The 19,618-nt window shown below is 42.7% G+C and overlaps 2 protein-coding genes and 1 long non-coding RNA gene across 5 annotated transcripts in view; all 3 read right to left on the bottom strand.

The window, feature by feature from the left end:
- cenpq (centromere protein Q) overlaps positions 1–1,348 on the bottom strand; it is a 24,599-nt gene extending 23,251 nt beyond the window's left edge. The window contains exon 1 of the mRNA XM_063211973.1: positions 1,345–1,348. Within this exon, the coding sequence (XP_063068043.1) occupies positions 1,345–1,348 (4 nt within the window). The remainder of the gene's footprint in view (positions 1–1,344) is intronic.
- A 2,044-nt stretch (positions 1,349–3,392) lies between these two features.
- Positions 3,393–9,539, bottom strand: LOC134460407 (uncharacterized). Its single transcript, XR_010037083.1, has 3 exons — positions 9,366–9,539; positions 8,011–8,117; positions 3,393–3,443 (listed from the first exon to the last, which is right to left on the bottom strand). It is a non-coding gene; the product is annotated as an uncharacterized LOC134460407 (long non-coding RNA).
- Positions 9,540–9,820: 281 nt separating this feature from the next.
- mrpl16 (mitochondrial ribosomal protein L16) lies at positions 9,821–17,567 on the bottom strand. 3 transcript variants are annotated; one of them, XM_063212829.1, is made up of 6 exons: positions 17,349–17,565; positions 17,109–17,180; positions 14,119–14,270; positions 13,398–13,559; positions 11,892–12,023; positions 9,821–10,552 (listed from the first exon to the last, which is right to left on the bottom strand). In XM_063212829.1, the coding sequence occupies exons 1-6, from the start codon at positions 17,413–17,415 to the stop codon at positions 10,361–10,363; spliced, it is 777 nt and encodes a 258-aa protein (XP_063068899.1). In that variant the 5' UTR covers positions 17,416–17,565; the 3' UTR covers positions 9,821–10,360. The 3 variants fall into 3 exon arrangements, with proteins under 3 accessions (XP_063068899.1, XP_063068900.1, XP_063068902.1); XM_063212830.1 differs by lacking the exon at positions 9,821–10,552 and adding an exon at positions 10,630–10,731 and having other exon boundaries at positions 17,349–17,567; XM_063212832.1 differs by lacking the exon at positions 9,821–10,552 and adding an exon at positions 10,927–11,001 and having other exon boundaries at positions 17,349–17,567.
- Between the last annotated feature and the right edge of the window lie 2,051 nt (positions 17,568–19,618).

The raw sequence follows: 19,618 nt of genomic DNA, 5'->3' as shown, positions 1-19,618 counted from the left end.
ATAATAATAATAATAATAATAATAATAATAATAATAGCCTAATAATAGGCCTACATTGTGAAAGTGACATGTGCAAATTAAGATTGATTGGTTTATGGGCAGAAATGGTATTCAATAAGGATAATTAATAGGCTATTAAAAAAATAGGAAATAATTTCTGTGATCGGCAATGATCGGTGATCGGCAGATAAAGATTTTTGGTGATCGGTATCGGTGATCGGGCCAAAAAATGGTGATCGGAGCACCTCTAGCGGTTAGGGCGTCAGACTTGCATCCCAGAGGTTGCCGGTACGACTCCCGACCCCCCAGATTGGTGGGGGGAGTAATCAACCAGTGCTCTCCCCCATTCTCCTCCATGACTGAGGTACCCTGAGCATGGTACCGTCCCACCGCACTGCTCCCCATGGGGCGCCACTAAGGGCTGCCCCCTTGCACGGGTGAGGCATAAATGCAATTTCCTTGTGTGCAGTGTGCAGTGTTCACTTGTGTGCTGTGGAGTGCTGTGTCACAATGACAATGGGAGTTGGAGTTTCCCAATGGGCTTTCACTTTCACTTCAATCAAAAATCGCATGAGAGAGAAAGATATGTCAAACCCCGCCCACCCAATGTAAAGGAGTCTGCTCAAAATTCGGTCTCCTAAAGCAGTGGTTCTTAACCTTTTTTTCTTAACGCACCCCCTTACCTGTGCCCAAGACAAGCCGCGCACCCCCAACACAAACTTCTATATGTGTATATGCATTAAAAATTATAAATATGTGATCAATTACAATGACTCTCGCTTGAGACATGAATCATTACTTTAGCTTTGAATGGGAAGCAAACCTTTTGGACTTAATTTGGCCTAATTATAATGTTTGCAAGTATAGTTTTGGTCACAACCTCTACACAAACAAAATTCTCTGCACCCCCTGGAACCTCTGGCGCACCCCCAGGGGGTGCCCGCACCCCAGGTTAAGAACCACTGGATTAAATGATTTTGTTTTTGTTTTTAGTGGATTATCTAAGAAGCATATTCATTGAGGTACATTAATTACCAATTACTAATTCATTTTTGGACATAGCTGTGGTTGTGCCACCTGATGTCCGACCCGGCCCCCACCAAAAACGTCATTGACCCTTTTATGAAAGTCTCCATCTTTCAAGTCTTTTACATCATGAACAAAGACTTTCACATGCCCCTTTCACATCATGTACGTCGGTAAGCAGGTCATGACTGCATTCAAGTATATTTCATTATGTAGGGCATTCAGTTTCACCTTTAAGTGGTGGTCTACTCTACACAACACATGCGGTCGACAAGAAAGCCCCCTCGAGTTGACAAGTCTAATGCCCTGACCGCTTACCCATGACTGCCCTGTGATGCACTTGGGTCAATTATGTTTTAGTAGTATCACACATCAGAGTGACAGTGCAATTACAGCTAATGCCACTATTGTATTTAGCTTTTTGTTAATTAATTATCCAAAAGTACATTAATTACCAATTACTAATTAATTTATGGCCATTAGCTGTGGTTGTGCCACCTGACGTCTGAGACAACCCCCCCAAAAAAAAAAAATTATGAACGTCACCAAGCTTTCCAAATCCTCCATCATATACTGTAGTACTACAAAGAATGTTATTGGCCCACTTATGAACGTCACCAAAGCTTTCCAAATCTATAAAGGACGTCACCAAAGCTTTCCAAATCTACATCTACATCATACAATGAACTAAAGGAGGTCACCGAAGCTTTCAAGTCTTCTGCATGATGAACAAAAGTCATTCACTACAACTTTCACATGGCCCCTTACACATCATGTACCGTGGTAAGCAGGTCACGGCTGCATTCAAGTCTTCTTCATGATGTAGGGCATTCAGTTTCACCTTTAAGTTGTGGTCTACTCTACACACCACATGTGGTCTACAAGAAAGCCCCCTGCATGCAGCGAGTGTGTGTCATGCCAAAGTCATTGGTTTGTGTGTGTGTGTGTGTGTGTGTGTGTGTGTGTGTGTGTGTGTGTGTGTGTGTGTGTGTGTGTGTGCGTGTGTGTTCCAATCCTCACACTGACGCACCTTGTTATCCCTCTTCCTCTCATGATACAATCAAAAGTCGCATGAGAGAGAAAGATATGTCAAACCCCGCCCACCCAATGCAAAGGAGTCTGCTCAAAATTCCGTCTCCTAAAGGTCAGATTAGACTTCAGCAACTGCGAGCATCAAAAGTCGCTTGGGAGTGGCCACGAACCAACTGTGCATTCATGCATCTGCGCGCGAGGTCTCGTCGCGAACCACACCTGAAATAGCGCGATTACCTTCACTACATTGCAAACACTGCGGCCATTATTGAGCAATGTTGCTTTCTAGCCCAGTTAGTCAAGTATTTTCACACAAACTGCAAAGGCAATGCACTGGTATCATTATTTGACATACCCAGTCTGTTTTCACGTGCAGAAAATGCAAGCATCTAAACCAGAGATGGGCAACTGGAGGCCCGGGGGCCACATGCGGGCCGCCTCTCACCGAGTGCAGCCCACAGATAACCCATACTTAACAAAAATTATGAACATACTTTTTTAAACCACTACGGAGTAAATCTGTTGAAATTATACTGTTGGCCGACAGAGAACAGTCCTGTTCCTTCCAAACTTTTTCGCAGTCACTGAGCAACCAACTACATCTCGAATCTGCAAGTTGCAGACAGATCTAAGGTCATCTGGCCCTCCGATGGTTACAATGAAAAAAATGTGGCCCTCCTTATCATGAAAGTTGCCCATCCATGATATAAACAGTTGACTCTGCCGATGTGTGTTTACATTCGGTGGAGGAACAGGCTACGGTAGTAAAACAGCAGGCATTGTGCCACGAGTGTTCAACTGATGCATTGTTTGTTAGGCCTACTTAGCTTGTAGTTTCGTGTATTTCCACACATTTACACACAGGGCATTAATATAGTTTTTAAACAGAATCAGCGTTGCTCTCGCAAACTACCGGCATTGCGCTGCCGCAAGAACAAGGAAGTAGTGAGACGACCAATCATGGCGCCTTTTTGTCTGCGTCCTCCACGTCCGTCCGACGGATAGTTTGAATTTTTTCGAGGCGCTCGACGACGGGCGCAGAGCCTCTGTGAGGACTAGCACAGACACAAGACCGACAGACGCAGAATCTCTGCGTCCGAAGCATAAATCTAGCTTAAGGGTCACTTTTTGTTGAATAAAAAAGCAGGGCACACAAAATGTAGTGTGTTTGTCTAGAAATAATGACATTGACAGGAATTGCCTCAAATATTTGTTATATTTTTATACTGTATTTACGAGGGAATGTTGGACTACAGACTACAAAATGAATGGTCTGACGTGTCAGGCTGTGTAGGCTACTCACTTTTCCTCTTCTTGGCGGTCTGCTGCTTCGGCTGCTGCTTCTTCTGCTTCTGCTTGGCTGCTGCTGCGCTGGGACTTGGACTCTGAAACATACAGTACAGTACAGGGGTGTTATTGGACTCTGAAACATACAGTACAGTACAGGGGTGTTATTGGACTCTGAAACATACAGGGGTGTTGTTGGACTCTGAAACATACAGGGGTGTTGTTGGACTCTGAAACATACAGGGGTGTTGTTGGCAAGAGCAGGTTATTAACCCCCAAAGCATACAGTACTGTGTGCTGTTCAAATATCATACCACACAGCGCTGTCATGCTCCTTCCCATGTTCAGAAAGTTCATATTCTTCCCATTAGTTCTGCATTAGCATAATCTGCATCTCCATGTTTTCCATTTTCTTCTTCACAATGTATTGTTTTGTTTCCTCTTGGATGGGTTTTAGGAAGCACCAACCGGGGTACACACAGATTCTTGTACAGAAAAAGTGTGGCATGGCTCATATCAGGGGGGCCTTGGCTACAATCTAGTACAGGGGTGTCAAACTCAAATTGACGGAGGGACAAAATCAAAATCTGGATTGAAGTCGCGGGCCAAACTCAATATGTTTTTACAAAAATACACTAAAATTGCTCATGTTTAAATTTATGTTTGAACAGATTCCTATCATAGTTCAAATGTGCCTGCACATATTCTGTTGCATTTCATTGTGATCTGTTGCAGTGGCCTTGGCCCACTCATATTCCTGTGATATGCAAATTTTCATGTTCAAATCTTAATAGGCTACACAGTTGTGGTGTATGTGGGCCAACTGTGATACACATTTGAAATAATCTCGCGGACCAAATAAAATCGCTCCGCGGGGGTGTGTCCGGGGAAAGTTTGGGAATCCCCCTGGCCTTGGGATACTAAATATCTAGGGGGTGTCAGGCCAATAGCTCACGAAAGTCCCACAGAATTAGAACGTCGACGAGAGAAATAGAACATCAAACTTCACATGGATTATACATGCAGTCTCATCATGCAGATAGTAAATCAGCTGTGCCTAACCCATTGATGCCTAAAGCATCTGCAAAAAAAGCTGCTGATTGCTAGCCTAGCGAGCCAGACCCGTACAGCAAAAAGCTGTACCAGGGTCTAGGAGGGCTGGGCAGCAGTGTGGGCGGGATAAACGGTTGCTTCAGCACTCAACGCCACGCAATTGGACGGCAAACAACCAATCCCCACACACTTCTGTGTAACGTCACAGCTGTCTTGTGAAGCGGCAACTCCAAGCCGTCGTAGCAGTGAATGCGTGTGATCACCACAGCCACAAACAAGTTTCCTAATAAATCGTGTTTTCACTTACATAGTTCAAAAATGCCTCGTTTTCAACCACACGGCCCTTCTTGATCATCCAGCGAAATGTTGAGCAATTTGGGGCTTGTTAAATGGTTATATTTATGATTGTTGTCAACATGGCATGTTCGGTGCTAGCTAGCTACCTGTATACCCATAACTAATACACAGCTGGATAGTAGCTCTGTGTAATTGACGACAGATTGGCTAGCCGCTAGCTCGGTAGACTAGGTGTCATTCCCATCTATTTAGTAAGCGACTCACAGACTTTCAAAGCTCCCAAATGTCTCGTTTTTAATGACATTGATCTTATTAGAATTTGAGGCAGGCATATAATACAAGGCTGGATACCTAGCTCTGTGTTATTGGCGACAGGTTAGCTAGCCAGCGAGGGCCCCTTTGTAGGTGACCGGCGTTTGTTTAGCCGGACGTTCTGTAGGTGGAGCGGGAAATTCGAGCCGTCGTAGCAGTGAATGCATGTGATGACCACAGCCACAAACAACTGTCCTAATAAATCGTGTTTTCACTTATACAGTTCAAAAATGCCTCGTTTTCAACCACATGGCCCTCCTTGATCAACCAGCGAAATGTTGAGCCATTTGGGGCTTGTTAAATGGTTATATTTATGATTGTTGTCAACATGGCATGTTCGGTGTTAGCTAGCTAGCTGTATACCCATAACTAATACACAGCTGGATACCAGCTCTGTGTTATTGACGACAGGTTAGCTAGCCACTAGCTTGGTAGACTATGCCATTCCCAGCTATTTAGTAAGCTACTCAAAGACTTTCAAAGCTCCCAAATGTCTCGTTTTTAATGGCATGTGTCTTATTAGAAATTGGGGCAGCAATTTCATTCTACACCTACAGTAGTGGTCTGATAATAGCGTGTGACTTGGTCCTGTAAAATGCTCAACTTAGCTTACCGAGCTAGTTTAAAACATCGAATGATCAAATGGTATTGTGTTGTGATATATTTGTGTCCGATAAGTTCATGGTGTATTATTACATCAATACATGTCAGACACGAAATGTATTATCATCCAGGCTTTTTAAATTAAGTGCACTTTCGTGCTATACGTAGCACGGACGGACACCATGCTTCTTCTTAGAAAGTTTCCTGTTTACTAAGTAGCCCGGCCCCCCTCGCGATTTGATTGGCCCTGTCATCGGATAACTTTCAGCCTCGCAAAACGACCGGGGTCCGCTAGACTGCCCCCGGGAGCAAATTCAATTTGCGGTCGCTAGGGGCGTCTAGATTTCTAGGCTAGCTGATTGCATGAGGCCTTTTTTTTAAAAGTTGCCCTTAGCCTATAAAAAACTAAATATCTCAGCCTCTGAAGCACATAAAATCATGCATTAAGTTGCATTTAAACGCTAAGACCCTCATCTTGCATTAGAATGTGTTCATACAGCTCTAACATACCAAGATTTTTTTATTGAAACTATTTTAAATCTCATGAGCCTGAATGTTGCGTCATGCAGCTCCAGGCGCCAGGGCCAATGTTGCTCAACATAACATCCACCATCAATGGTTTAATCAGATGCATCACGCTGTGTTTACAGATGTTTGGACCAATTTCTCAATGAATTTCCAGAAAGGGAAGTGGGAAGGGCGTCAATCTGACAAGACATAACCCTGACTACAGGCTGCTGCTGCTGCCATGCACATTTCTATTGGGCAACTCGCATGATACATTACGATACAGCAACTTCCAGCGAAGCCTTTTGAATGACAGCTGAGGTATGAATCAGGACTTCAGTTCCAGCTAACTTGGCAGAGAACCATCATCAGCCCTGTGGCAATGACCCACAGGAAGCAGCCTGTGATTGGCTGGCCCACAGGACGCAGCCGGTCACGTCACAGTACCCTACTATGTGCCTGCTCATCAGCAGCGTTGCCAGATTGGGCTGTTTCCCGCCCAATTGGGCTGCTTAGGATGGCCCTGTGCGGGTAAAAATGGCATTTAGCAGAAAAACCCGCCCAATTTTTGCCATAGAAATCAAAAGAATTGGGTGGGATTTTGTGCTTCTGGGCAGGTTTTGAACATTTTTTGGGGTGGAAATCATCAGCCTCATCTGGCAACCCTGCTCATCAGTTCCACATGCAGGCTGCAGAATATGTATTGTATTGTATCCATGGCATGTGGTCTGAACGCGTTTACCAAGATAATTAAATGACCTATACATTAACCTTTTAGCACCAGTGCAAGATGTCAAGATTAACATGGTTGGCCTCTATGCTGGAGGAGGACAGCTACACCTGGAAGCAGCAACGTCTACTTCTGCTATGTAAACCCAATATGGTATTGAGCAGCTTAAAGGGACATTGTGCAGGAAATGGTCAAAAAAGGTACTGCAACTATGCTGCTCATTGAAACTGGGCTGCCTATTGCCAAATTTGATCTTTACATTAAAGTTTACTAAGTAATAAACAAATATTTTCTATGGTCCAAGTACAGTCATTTTTGCAGCTGAAAATGGCTATTTTTGGAAATTCAAAATGGCAGACCATGGAGAAGATCCCCCTTTTCATGTATGAAAAAATGCAATTTTTCCATCATAATGAATTCTTAAGCTTAGAATTTGATGCTGGTGGTAAGTATTCATGAAAAAGGAAACATTACTGAATGGGCAGCATGAATTCTGCAAATAAACAACTAAAAATCTCCCACAGTGTCCCTTTGATGCTTTTAGTCAGCAGTAACAGCTGACTCAGGCTTCATAAACTCAAAAGCTTTTGAACATGTCATTGTATGGTACATACTACGCTGTGCGAAAATGGCTTGTTGTTGTAGCGGCATCCAATGGTCAATATAAGATCCGCTAATAATGACATTTGGTTGGTAGAGAACGAGCCTCACTCACTGATCTGAAGTCATCACAACAAAGCAGGAGGAGAAACAAAGTAGGGCACACACACACACACACACACACACACACACACACACACACACACACACACACACACACACACACACACACACACACACACACACACACACACACACACACACACACACGTCACAGAAACTTTGAGAAACTCATGGATAAACTGACAGATCAGAGAGTGTGTCAAGCTATTAACACTGAACCAACCAAAGTAGACAGTGGATTTAAGTGGCAGTTTACTTGTCCCGCCTTGCACTTTAATGTCAGTCTGAAAATGTCAGTCCTGTGTATGTCTATGTCCTGGAATGGTAGAGAGAAACGTGATTTCATTTTTCTTGTAGGACCTGTCTGTGCATATGAAAAAAGTGTCAATTAAAGCTGACTTGACAAAAGTGTCACAGAGCCACCCAAATGCACGCCTTACCTCGGAGGCGGTGGGAATGTTCTCCTTCCTCGCCCCTGCCTTCCCCTTGCCCCCCGGGCCTTGGGTCGACTTCCTCGCGGACCCCCTGGCAGGTTTCATGGTGACGTCTAATAAAATCATATACAGGGCAGGACGCAAACTAATCAAATGTGTAGGTTTGGCCTGGAAAGTGCTGGGGACATTAATATGGTTAATTGTGCATTCTTTGCATTATATAGTGAAAAGGCAGTGAGGATAAGATCATGCATAGGCTAGATAAGGCTGCATTCTAGGGGCCCCACCTGCCATGGGGGCCCCTGATAGGTCAAAAGTGTAAAATTGCAGAATTATGACAAGATGCAATATTGAAAAAAAAACATCTGTCATGTTGAGTAGAGTTGGTAGACATGTAGGCCTACTAAATTCCTACTAGCACGTAATTATATTTTTTTATTTTTTTATTTAACCTTTATTTAACCAGGAAAAATAAACCCGTTGAGATTAAGAACCTCTTTACAAGCAGGTTCTTTACAAGGTGTCCTGGCCAAGTGGCGGCTCAAGTTACAAAATTAAAATTACACAGTTGCATTAAAATAACAAATCAAGTAAAATAACACGTCAATTGAAACAGTTACAGACAATAGACTCTGTCTCAAGTGATCTCATCTTGGAATTAAAATCGCTCAATGGAATCAGATCTGTTAGTTTCAAGTCCTTTTGTAGATTGTTCCATGAGGTAGGGGCTGAAAACACAAATGCCCTCTTCCCCAGTTCTGTGCGGAAGCAAGGGACAGAGAGTAACAAATGGCCTTTAGAGCGCAGACCATAAGACTCAATATTCCTCACTGTGATTAGGCTGCAGATGTAAGGTGGCAGTAGTCCGAGTATTGCCTTGTAAATAAATGTATACCAGTGAGTAAGTCTCCTGGTAGTCAGTGAAGACCATTTAACTCTGGCATAGAGTTCACAGTGATGAGTTTCGGCCCTACAGTTAGTGATGAACCTCAGGGCACCATGATACACCATGACACTGCCCATGTCAATTTGTCATGACAGTTGCTTTCCGGGGGGGCCCCACAGCAACCTGTAGCCTAGGGGCCTCAGGCCATCTTAATCCGGCCCTGGAGATAAGATAGGTTCATCTCAAAATTGATAGAGCTCAAGAACAAGACATGTCCCTCCCCACCATCCACACCTTAAAAAGTATGACAGCAAGCAACAACAAATGTCATGTGATTCATATTTGCCGCTGGATGTTTTCCTACCACAAGCTCTCGTGCAATGTAGCAGGACCTGATTTGACAGGCTATGCAGTTCTGAGGAAATGCAGGCGATATTTTGTTTCTAGACGCTGGCAGTTGAATTCGTGACCTTACCTTTATTGGCTTGGCTGTCAGATGTTGCTGTGTTGTTGTGAATGCTACGAGATAGCTAGCTAGCTAAAGGAAGATACTTCTCTACTACAATACAGCTGTTACTTTGGTTTTACCAGTTTATTGTAGTCACTTGTATTTGAGGTATCCGGATTCAAACGTAAGAAATATGACGCCTATTTCTCATTGCCAAATGTTAATGAAAGTTCTATGCAAACAGCTTCTGCGGACAGCTTCGCGGCAAATCCTTTCAAAGCATCATTGTGTTGCGCATGCGTACCCTACATCAGATGTCTGACTGGCGCCCACGCTCGGCCATCTTTGAAAGGTCAACACACAACTTTCATGATGTTACACTGAAAGTTTGTATAAGAGACAATAATAATAGCACAATGATAATAATAATAATAATAAACAATAATAATTAATTGTACAAATAATTTTTCAACACACAGATCTTGAGCACACAGAGAAAGTTTGTGTTTATTTTCATATTTTATTAGAAAGTAATCCATAGCAGTGGAGCATCATTTCCATCTGTGTAATGGAAATATAATAACAATGATGTCACATTGATGTTATATGCTGTATGTTATTCAAGACCACACAGTCTTCGAATCCCACAGACGACCAAGACAAGAGGATCCAGCGCTGTCGTCCAGCCAAGAAGGATAATTCATAGTTCATGTATCCTTGTGCCTGACACGACCACCCGCAACATTCACTGCTGCCAAACGCTGTAACATCTCAAATGAAAACAGGGGCCAATACTAAGGTAAATCATGTAATAGAAGAGCATGGAGTTGACTCTCCAGGCTCTTGGAGGACTCCGGGCTCTTCTATTAGATGATTTACCTCTTAACGTAACCTGGTTTACTCCTGAACCAGCTTCTTAGTATATCTCAGTTGATTAGGTACAGTGCAGTGCAATGTAATCAGTCTTTGGGCCGCCTTTTCCTTGGGGTTTTAAACTAAACTGCAGAGCACAATCTGCAGTCTTAGACCCGGTCTGGGAAGAAGAACTTTCCGGAGTATCGTCCGTGGTTCCGCAGGTCGAAGGAGCTGAGAACCTTCCGGATGCCCAGCATGTTGCCCCTGGCGATGTGCTCGAAGGTCCAGGGGTTCTGGTTGCTGGCAGCCCGCTCCTCATGCTCCTTATACATGGCGGCCAAACTCTCACGACTCACCACCTAGAGGAGTGGAGGGGAATAGACACAGTTATAAATTAAATATTATATATATATTACATACAGTATACTCCTTATACATGGCGGCCAGGCTCTCACGACTCACCACCTGCACAAGAGAAATATATATTAGACACACTATATTCCTTATACATGGCGGCCAAACTCTCACGACTCACCACCTAATGAAGATAAATATACACAGTCATATACAATATTATATACAGTATGCTCCTTATACATGGCGGCCAGACTCTCACGACTCACCACCTGCACAACATAAATATATAACCAGATATAAATATTACATATACATATACACACTACACCATGCTCCTTATACATGGCGGCCAGGCTCTCACGACTCACCACCTGCACAAGAATATATACAGTTATATATTATATACAGTATACTCCTTATACATGGCGGCCAAACTTTCACGACTCACCACCTGCAGAACACAAATATATAATCAGATATAAATATTACATATACATATACACACTACACCATGCTCCTTATACATGGCGGCCAGACTCTCACGACTCACCACCTGCACAAGAATATATATTATTAATATTATACACACTACACACTACACTATATTCCTTATACATGGCAGCCAGGCTCTCACGACTCACCACCTAACGAAGATAAATATACACAGTCATATACAATATTATATACAGTATATTCCTTATACATGGCGGCCAAGCTCTCACGACTCCTCACCTGCAGAAGATAAATATATACAGTTACATATTATACAGTAATATATAATAAATATACAGTTATATATTATATACAGTATACTCCGCATACATGGCAGCCAGACTCTCATGGCTCACCAACAGTTTAATATGTAATGCACACACACCACACAACAAGTATCTTCCTTGGTGTGTTGTGACCTTGGTGGAGAGGGCCAATGTAATGTGAGGTAATGCTGCAAAGGGTAATGTAATGACCTTGGCTGGTGATGTAGTGTAATGTCATGTAACGACCTTGGCAGGGAAGGGCAATGTAATGTAGTGTAATGTAATGAAGTGCAATGACCTTGGCTGGTAATGTAATATAATATAATATAATATAATATAATGTAATGACCTTGGCAGGGAATGGCAGTTTCTTGGCGGGGAAGGGCAGTGTAATGTAATGTAATGACCTTGGCTGGTAATGTAGTGTAATTATTACAGTGTAATGACCTTGGCGGGGAAGGGCAGTTTCGTAATGTAATATAATGTAATGACCTTGTCGGGGAAGGGCAGTTTCTTGTGTAATATAATATAATGTATTGACCTTGGCGGGGAAGGGCAGTGTAATGTAATATAATGTAATGACCTTGGCGGGGAAGGGCAGTTTCTTGGCCAGTTCGGTGAGCATGCGCTCCACGTCCCCCAGCTCGATCTTCCCGCCCATCTCCAGCACCAGGCGACCCGCCTTCACCGGAGACACGTAGTGGTCAATGGGACCCTGAAACACAAGTCAAGTCAAGTCAGCTTTTATTGTCACTTTCATCATATGCACAAGACATACAAAGAAAAATGAAATTACGTTTTCTCTCTATACCATGCCAGGACAAGACATATACAAAACTGACATTTTTCAGACTGACATAAAGTGCAAGACAGGACAGGTAACAGTGATGGACTGGTAACAATGGACAATAATAAATAATAAATATAGTACAAATGAACATTCAACATTTAACATTCAACATGTAACAGAGATAAGATAAATAAGGAATGTAGACACTATGTAAACAGCCACGCACACAAGAATTAATATCAACACCCATAGAAAAGCTATTGAAGTCTGCAGTGGCTCAGCCGTGTCCTAACGGTAGGGCTCTGGGGCATTACGTCAGCAACCCGGGTTCGATTCCTGCCCGGGTCATTTGCCGATCATTCCCTTCAGGGTTCCCACTCTAATTCAGATATAAAATTCCATGATTTTCCATGACTTTCCAGACCCAAAAAGCAGAATTTCCATGACCACTTCCATAAAAAAATGACGAAAATTTGTTTTTAAAAAACTGAAGATTGTCTTCATCCCTATAGCTGACGCTGAGCCACCGCCAGACTTCAGTGGGCTCATTGCATTCTAGAGTGTTGCACATAACAGTGCGAAACCAAACAGTCTCTGGCGAAGCATTTTAGGGTAACCAGTAAGAAACAATGTTATACACCAAACAAAAAAGTTTCTGCTTTTACACAACTGTTAAGAAAATTCCATGATATCACATGACTGTGCTTGCAAAATGGTAAAATTCCATGACTTTCCATGACTGGAAAAACTTTTATGAAATTCCATGATATTCCAGAAATTCCATGACCTGTGGGAACCCTGTCCCTTACTCTCTCTCCCCACTCATTTCCTGTCCCTCTTTCACGGTCCTATCAAAATAAAGGCTAAAATGGCAAAAAAAAAAAAAAAAAACACAAAAAGTCCACAGCGGTCCACACATTACATTACATTGCATTTAGCTGACGCTTTCATTTTTATTCAAAAAGACTTAGTTATTATTCGTCAGGGTATTGGTTACAGGCCCTGGAGCAATGTGGGGTTAGGTGCCTTGCTCAAGGGCACTTCAGCCATGGATGGAGATGTAGGGAGAGGTCAGGGGGGATTCGAACCTGCAACCCCTAGATTGAAAGACCAACTCCCTAACCACTAGGCCACGGCTGCCCACCTAACATAACGCACTTAGAACTCCATAAGCATCCTTCAAACAATCAAGGATACAAGAAATGTATTATAACACATACCAAAAGCTATTAGCTAAAGCTAAGTCACACAGCATCCCATGCGCTTGTCCAGCCCCTTGGCCGTGATTGGCTACTGTACCTTGCCGCCACCCATGCGCTTGCCCAGCCCCTTGGCCGTGATTGGCTTGTAGGGGGCGTTGACTCTCCAGCTGGCGTAGGTGGTGCGGGGGTCCATGCGGCGGTTTATAGTGAGGCGTATCATCTCAATATGTCCCCAGTGGATATAGCCTCCTCCCAGTGCCTGGAACAGAGAGAGGTCATTATATATATATATTATATTAACTTATAATAACTTAACTTATAATAGTAATCATCATCTCAATATGTCCCCAGTGGATATAGCCTCCTCCCAGAGCCTGGAACAGAGAGGGGTCATTATATATACAGGGGTTGGACAAAATAACTGAGGCGCCTGTCATTTTAGTGTCATTTAGTTCCTCTTGCATCCACAGTTAATCCTGTTGTACGTGGTTCATCCTTCTTGGTGGTATGCAGACATTACCTTGGTAATGGGCTCTTGATACATCACAAAGACTTGCTGTCTCGGTCAAAGATTCAACAGTTACACACTTACCAAGAATTTCTCCTTTTTTAACTCTTTGAACTTTGTGTCAAATATTTATATTTGAAATAATATAGATACTACATTTTTACACTACATTATGCATAAAATGGATTACTCCAGGGACTGTAACAAATAGCCTGTTGTTAAGATCTGCAAGTTGCTTTGGATAGAAGTATCAGCTATGTGTCTAAGTAATGTAATGTAAATGACCAGCCAACAGAGACAGTGTACCCACCACGATGCCATATTGGCCCTTCTCTGTGAACTGGCTGGCTCCTTTGGTCGGGCCCCGGATGTCATTCAGCCGCCTGAACTCCTTCTTGGCCTTCTTGAAGTTGGGGACCTTCTGGATGAACTTCAACTTCGGTTTGTCAGGCATCACCATATCTGGATGAGTAGAGTAGAGGAGTGTATCGTTTATTAATCCCAAGGGAAATTAAGGTGTCCAGTAGCATGGGATACATATACAGAATACACAAAACATTACAGACATCATCACACATCTACAGGGGAATGAAACCCTTGCAGACAGCTTCCTCTTGTCTTGCGTCCAGTTTGAGTTGGATGTGGTTCATCGTTCTTGGTTTTATGCAGACATTACCTTGGATACCGTGACTCTTGATACATCGCAAAGACTTGCTGTCTTGGTCAAAGATGCACCAGCAACACGCACACCAATAATCTCTCTTTTTTGAAAATGCCATCCATAATGACTTGACTTGACAGCACAGCAGAATGAATGGCATAAAAACATATAGGCCTACAATAAAAAACACATACAGTACAACAAATACACTCAATAAATAGCTAAACATATTTATTGAGTGTATTTGTTGTACTGTATGTGTTTTCCATAGGGTCATTCCATGTCAATTCACACGCCTTCCCCACATGACCCTCTCCGATTTACCCAATATCTCACATACAGGTACCTTTTGATGTCAATTGAAAGAATACCAAGTATTAGCACCCTACGTCTAACGGTTGCAAAGATGAAGCCCTCCAAAGTTGGGGTGCCATGCCCACCTTTCAAGCCTGTGAATTGCATACAAAATTTACAAGCAGATTTTGACACCTCTGGTTTTAGTTTGAAGGAAGATACAGGCCTAAAAATCACCATGACCCCTCAATATGACCCTGTCTACCAGATGATGTACTTACGAATAACATGCCTTGATTATTTTTGGCTATATTAAGTCTTAAAAACTGAATTTGTGAAAAGCGTGATGAAGAGTCTTGCCATTTTGGGGTTCCATGTCTTCGAAACTATGTATGCTTTGGGAGTTATAATTGATTTTCCATCATATTTGGGAACTGTACAGTGTATTCCAAAAAAAGTAGGGCACTCTGCCTTTTAATGATGGAATAGGAGGGACTCAAAAACAGCTTTTGGACTAAATGTCCTTACGGTACCCTCTACTTCAGGCCTAAATTTAACCATGTGGGCACTTGATGAGTGGAACGCCCTTTTAACCCCATGTACAGTAGCACTGTATCAAACATTCAAGCTTGGAAAAACGTTGTTTTTCAAAGTTCTTCATATTAATCTTGGCCTTCAAAGTAAATGTTTGTGTCTATGTCTTATCACAGTGTCCGTTTTGTCTGCTGCCATCTGCTGGTCAAAAAAACGCAACAACAGTGTAATGTAAGAAAACAAAAGGGGCTGGAACATCTTGCCCATAATTTACCAATAAAGTAGCCTAGAAATCTAGACGCCCCTAGGGGTTGAGCTCGCTAGGCTACCAATAAAGCACTTAAATTCTACAGTATATTGCTATATATTAATTATGATTTTAACAAGCATTATGCAGAATGCTCAATTATGATTACATTTCTGACAGGACACCCCCACCCCCATGTCTGGTAGAAATGTAGTGCAGGGTGAGGCCATCTTGGGACTGGCATCATGATTGAGCATTAAGCAGTCACACTTAGGAAATTATTTAAACTATTACTATTCATCATGCTTGTTAAAATCAGAATTAGTACATAGCAATATACTGTATATAATAATTACAGTGCTTTATTGGTAAATTTACGGGCAAGATTTTCCAGCCCCTTTTGTTTTCTTACATTACGCTGTTGTTACTTTTTTAGACCAGCAGATGGCAGCAGACAAAACAGACACTGTGATAAGATATAGAGAAAAACATATACTTTGAAGGCCAAGATTAATATGAAGAACTTTGAAAAACAACGTTTTTCCAAGCTTGAATGTTTGATACAGTGCTACTGTACATGGGGTTAAAAGGGCGTTCCACTCATCAAGTGCCCACATGGTTAATTTGAGGCCTGAAGTAGAGGGTACCGTAAGGTCATTTTGTCCCAAAGCTGTTTTTGAGTCCCTCCTATTTTATCTTTTAAAGTCTGAGCGCTCTACATTTTTCTAAATACACTGTACAGTTCCCAAATATGATGGAAAATCAATTATAACTCCCAAAGCATACATAGTTTCCAAGATATGGAGCCCCAAAATGGCAAGACTCTTCAACACGTGTTTCACAAATTCAGTTTTTAAGGCTTAATATAGCCAAAAATAATCAAGGCATGCCATTTGCAAGTACATCATCTGGTAGACAGGGTCATATTGAGGGGCCATGGTGATTTTTAGGCCTGTATCTTCCTTCAAACTAAAACCAGAGGTGTCTAAATCTGCTTGTAAATTTTGTATGCAATTCACAGGCTTGAAAAGTGGGCATGGCACCCCAACTTTGGAGGGCTTGATCTCCGCAACCGTTGGACGTAGGTTGCTAATACTTGGTATTCTTTCAATTGACATCAAAAGGTACCTGTATGTGAGATATCGGGTAAATCGGAGAGGGTCACCTGGGGAGATTCTAGGGAATCATGTGAATTGACATGGAATGACCCCATAATGTTGTGTGCATTGCGATATGTTGAGCAAAATTGAACCTACACACACTGGTGCAATGTGCAATCAATGAAGACTGGCAACCACTTTGTCCATGAAACTTCCCACACTAAAATGTTTCAATTTCATTGTCCAATCCCTGTAGCTCCCTATTTCATACATTCAGCCAAAAACAAACACACAACAACAACACACACCGGTGCAGTTGGTGATGAAAGTCACGGGGCTAAACAAGAGGCAGGGTTAATTGAGTAATCACAATAATGTATATATTTTGTTGTTCAGACAGACCGCATAGTTGGTTGCTATTAAACAACATTGTTAGTATTGTGAGTAGTTTGACAGCTACCTACCGCTGTAATCTGGGGGTGCGTCGTAGGTCTTCAGTCCCATAGAAAGGACTTTAGCGTGGGCCAGTGCTCCACCTGCAACGAAATATACACATTAGGACACTGACCACCAACACGGATACAATTTCTACAAACCTTTACTGTCAACAGTATGAGAATTTCCCACATCTTTGCAGTGAAAGCTACACGGATTAGGTAAAATGACAGGCAGCGGAACCTCTTGTCTGCTGTGTCCAAACATACCTGAACATCCTGCTGTTCTCCCGCCAATGGCAAGCCCGTGAAAGGCCGTCCTGAGGCTCGCAAACATGGTTAAAATAACTAAATGATCCTACTTGGATAAATCTTGGTAATCACGATGAAATATTCAGTTTAGTTTCCATGTTCATGCTTTTCTACAAGGTCGCCATTGTCGCCATCCTACATCCGGTCCGTCTTCAATGTATTCCGAGGTGAACACACATTCCCCATGATCATTAGTTCCTACCCTGGAACAGGGAGTGCATCTTAATATGCCTCCTTGCCTCCTCCACTTGCCTCCTCCACTCGCTTCTTGTCATGATGACATCACTGACTGACAACAGCATTATATTTCAATATCTTGCAAAAGCTCAATTGTAGAGTCTTTTTCTCATTTGCAATTGGGATGGTGAATGAAAAACAGTTCCTCAAAAGTTGTTGTGGCGAGGCTGACAGCTGGAAAACTTTATCATTTTCTCCACGGAGGAGGGTCCAGGAGGTGGGACGAGGAGACAAGCACAAGTGGAGGAGGCAAGGACACATATTGGGATGCACCCAGGGTTGTGCACAAGTGAAAGAATGAAGAATTTCTGTAGGCAAACAATATGGATTAGTGTACCTATTTTCCCCTTAGATATCCAGTTTCAGTATCAGTAAATGACTCCTGAATAATTTACCAGTTCACGACATGTCTCAGTGAGATCAGTGTTCAGTAGGCCTATTAGGCCAGCTGTGACCGGGCCTGTGGGACAAATAAAAGATGAGAAGTCTGCTTGAATTAGGACTTAATATTAGTAATAATAGTAATAATAATAATAATAATAATAATAATAATAATAATAATATACAGGGTGGAGGGTCCTTTCAAAATACTTTTTCAAAGGGTCCAGCCAATGCTGTCAGCAGTCATGTAGTAGCCTATTGGCTATTGACAATATGCAGCATGCCTGCCTTTTACTCATATTGCCTCTGCGATTAAATTGAATTTCCCACTCAAGTCAGTCTGGCCTCAGGTCTTCTTAGTCTGATGGTATGATCTTTGATCTGGTCTTGGTCCTCCTCTGCATCACAGCTGATGGCTCATCTGTCTGGTGTTGTCTTGACGTGATCCTGCTCTCTGACTCTGACATTCCAGTCGTCTGAGTTCTTGATTAACAACGTGTGTGTGTGTGTGTGTGTGTGTGTGTGTGTGTGTGTGTGTGTGTGTGTGTGTGTGTGTGTGTGTGTGTGTGTGTGTGTGTGTGTGTGTGTGTGTGTGTGTGTGTGTGTGTGTGTGTCACTCCCTCTCTACTCCATCCGTGTGGTGCTGCAAGCTATGGCAGCCTCAGGCATTTTATTTGGCACCCTCAGCAGTGTAATGAGTGGAGGGCTCGTCATCATTATAAAACAGCGTCATCAATCCCACAGTGCATTGCTTCAGGGCCTGAAATGAAAAGTTCTGCTCACAGCGTCATCATCTCACGTCCACAATGCATTGCTTCAGGGCAAATTGGAATGAAATGAGAAGTTCTGCCTTCGTGTAGGCCTATTCCTGACAACTCTGCCCACATGTTGTCTCAACACGGGTGATGGCCTACAGCAGGGGTGGGGAACCTTTTTCATTTGAGGGGCCACTTCAAATGACTCCAAGGGCTGTTACATTTCCTTACAGTCCCCACCTTCTCCAGATCGCCTGAATATATAACTTAATTGTATTGCAAATGTAATATCCTTTACAAAATATTTAATGTGAAGCTGCATAACATTCAAATTATATCAAGTGCCGAATAAAACAGCCCCAAGGGCTATAAACGGCCCTCAAGACGTAGGTTCCCCACCCCTGGCCTACAGTCACACTGACAGGTTTAGTGTTTTGCCTGGAGCAGAAATTTTACTTTCTGAATCCTGGATATACCAGCGTCTGGATGATTTGTGGGCTTTTATGTCTTTATTCAGGACTGGAAAGTGAGAGCGTGACAGGAAACGAGTGGGAAAAGAGAGAGGGGAAGGAAGGGAGGGGGAGGGGTCCTTGAACTGGAATCAAACCATCGTAACGGTACGGAGTCTTAGATCACTGTTTCCCAACCTTTCTTGTCTTGCGTACCCCCTAAGCCTTTTTGTCATACCATGAGTACCCCCTCACTCATGCTCTATATCCCAATGTGACTATGCTCCATACATTTTTCCAAGTACCCCCTGCAGTGTGCTCGCGTACCCCTAGTGGTACACGTACCCCTGGTTGGGAAACACTGTCTTAGATCATTGAGCCACCACACCCCCTCTGAACGATTTCT

This window comes from Engraulis encrasicolus, chromosome 12, assembly GCF_034702125.1.
Source record: "Engraulis encrasicolus isolate BLACKSEA-1 chromosome 12, IST_EnEncr_1.0, whole genome shotgun sequence".
Classification (NCBI taxonomy): Eukaryota; Metazoa; Chordata; class Actinopteri; order Clupeiformes; family Engraulidae; genus Engraulis; species Engraulis encrasicolus.
Note: the sequence above shows the minus strand (reverse complement) of the source record. Positions and strands in the feature narration are given on the sequence as shown.

What these genes read in the sequence shown, in the direction of transcription:
- mrpl16 (XM_063212829.1), bottom strand. Translation starts at nt 17,415, where the DNA reads ATGTTTGCGAGCCTCAGGACGGCCTTTCACGGGCTTGCCATTGGCGGG. An exon ending in AGGGCCAATATGGCATCGTG is followed by an intron (nt 13,560 to 14,118) that starts GTGGGTACACTG and finishes TCTCTGTTCCAG; the next exon opens with GCACTGGGAGGAGGCTATAT. An exon ending in AGCGCATGGGTGGCGGCAAG is followed by an intron (nt 12,024 to 13,397) that starts GTACAGTAGCCA and finishes CTTGTGTTTCAG; the next exon opens with GGTCCCATTGACCACTACGT.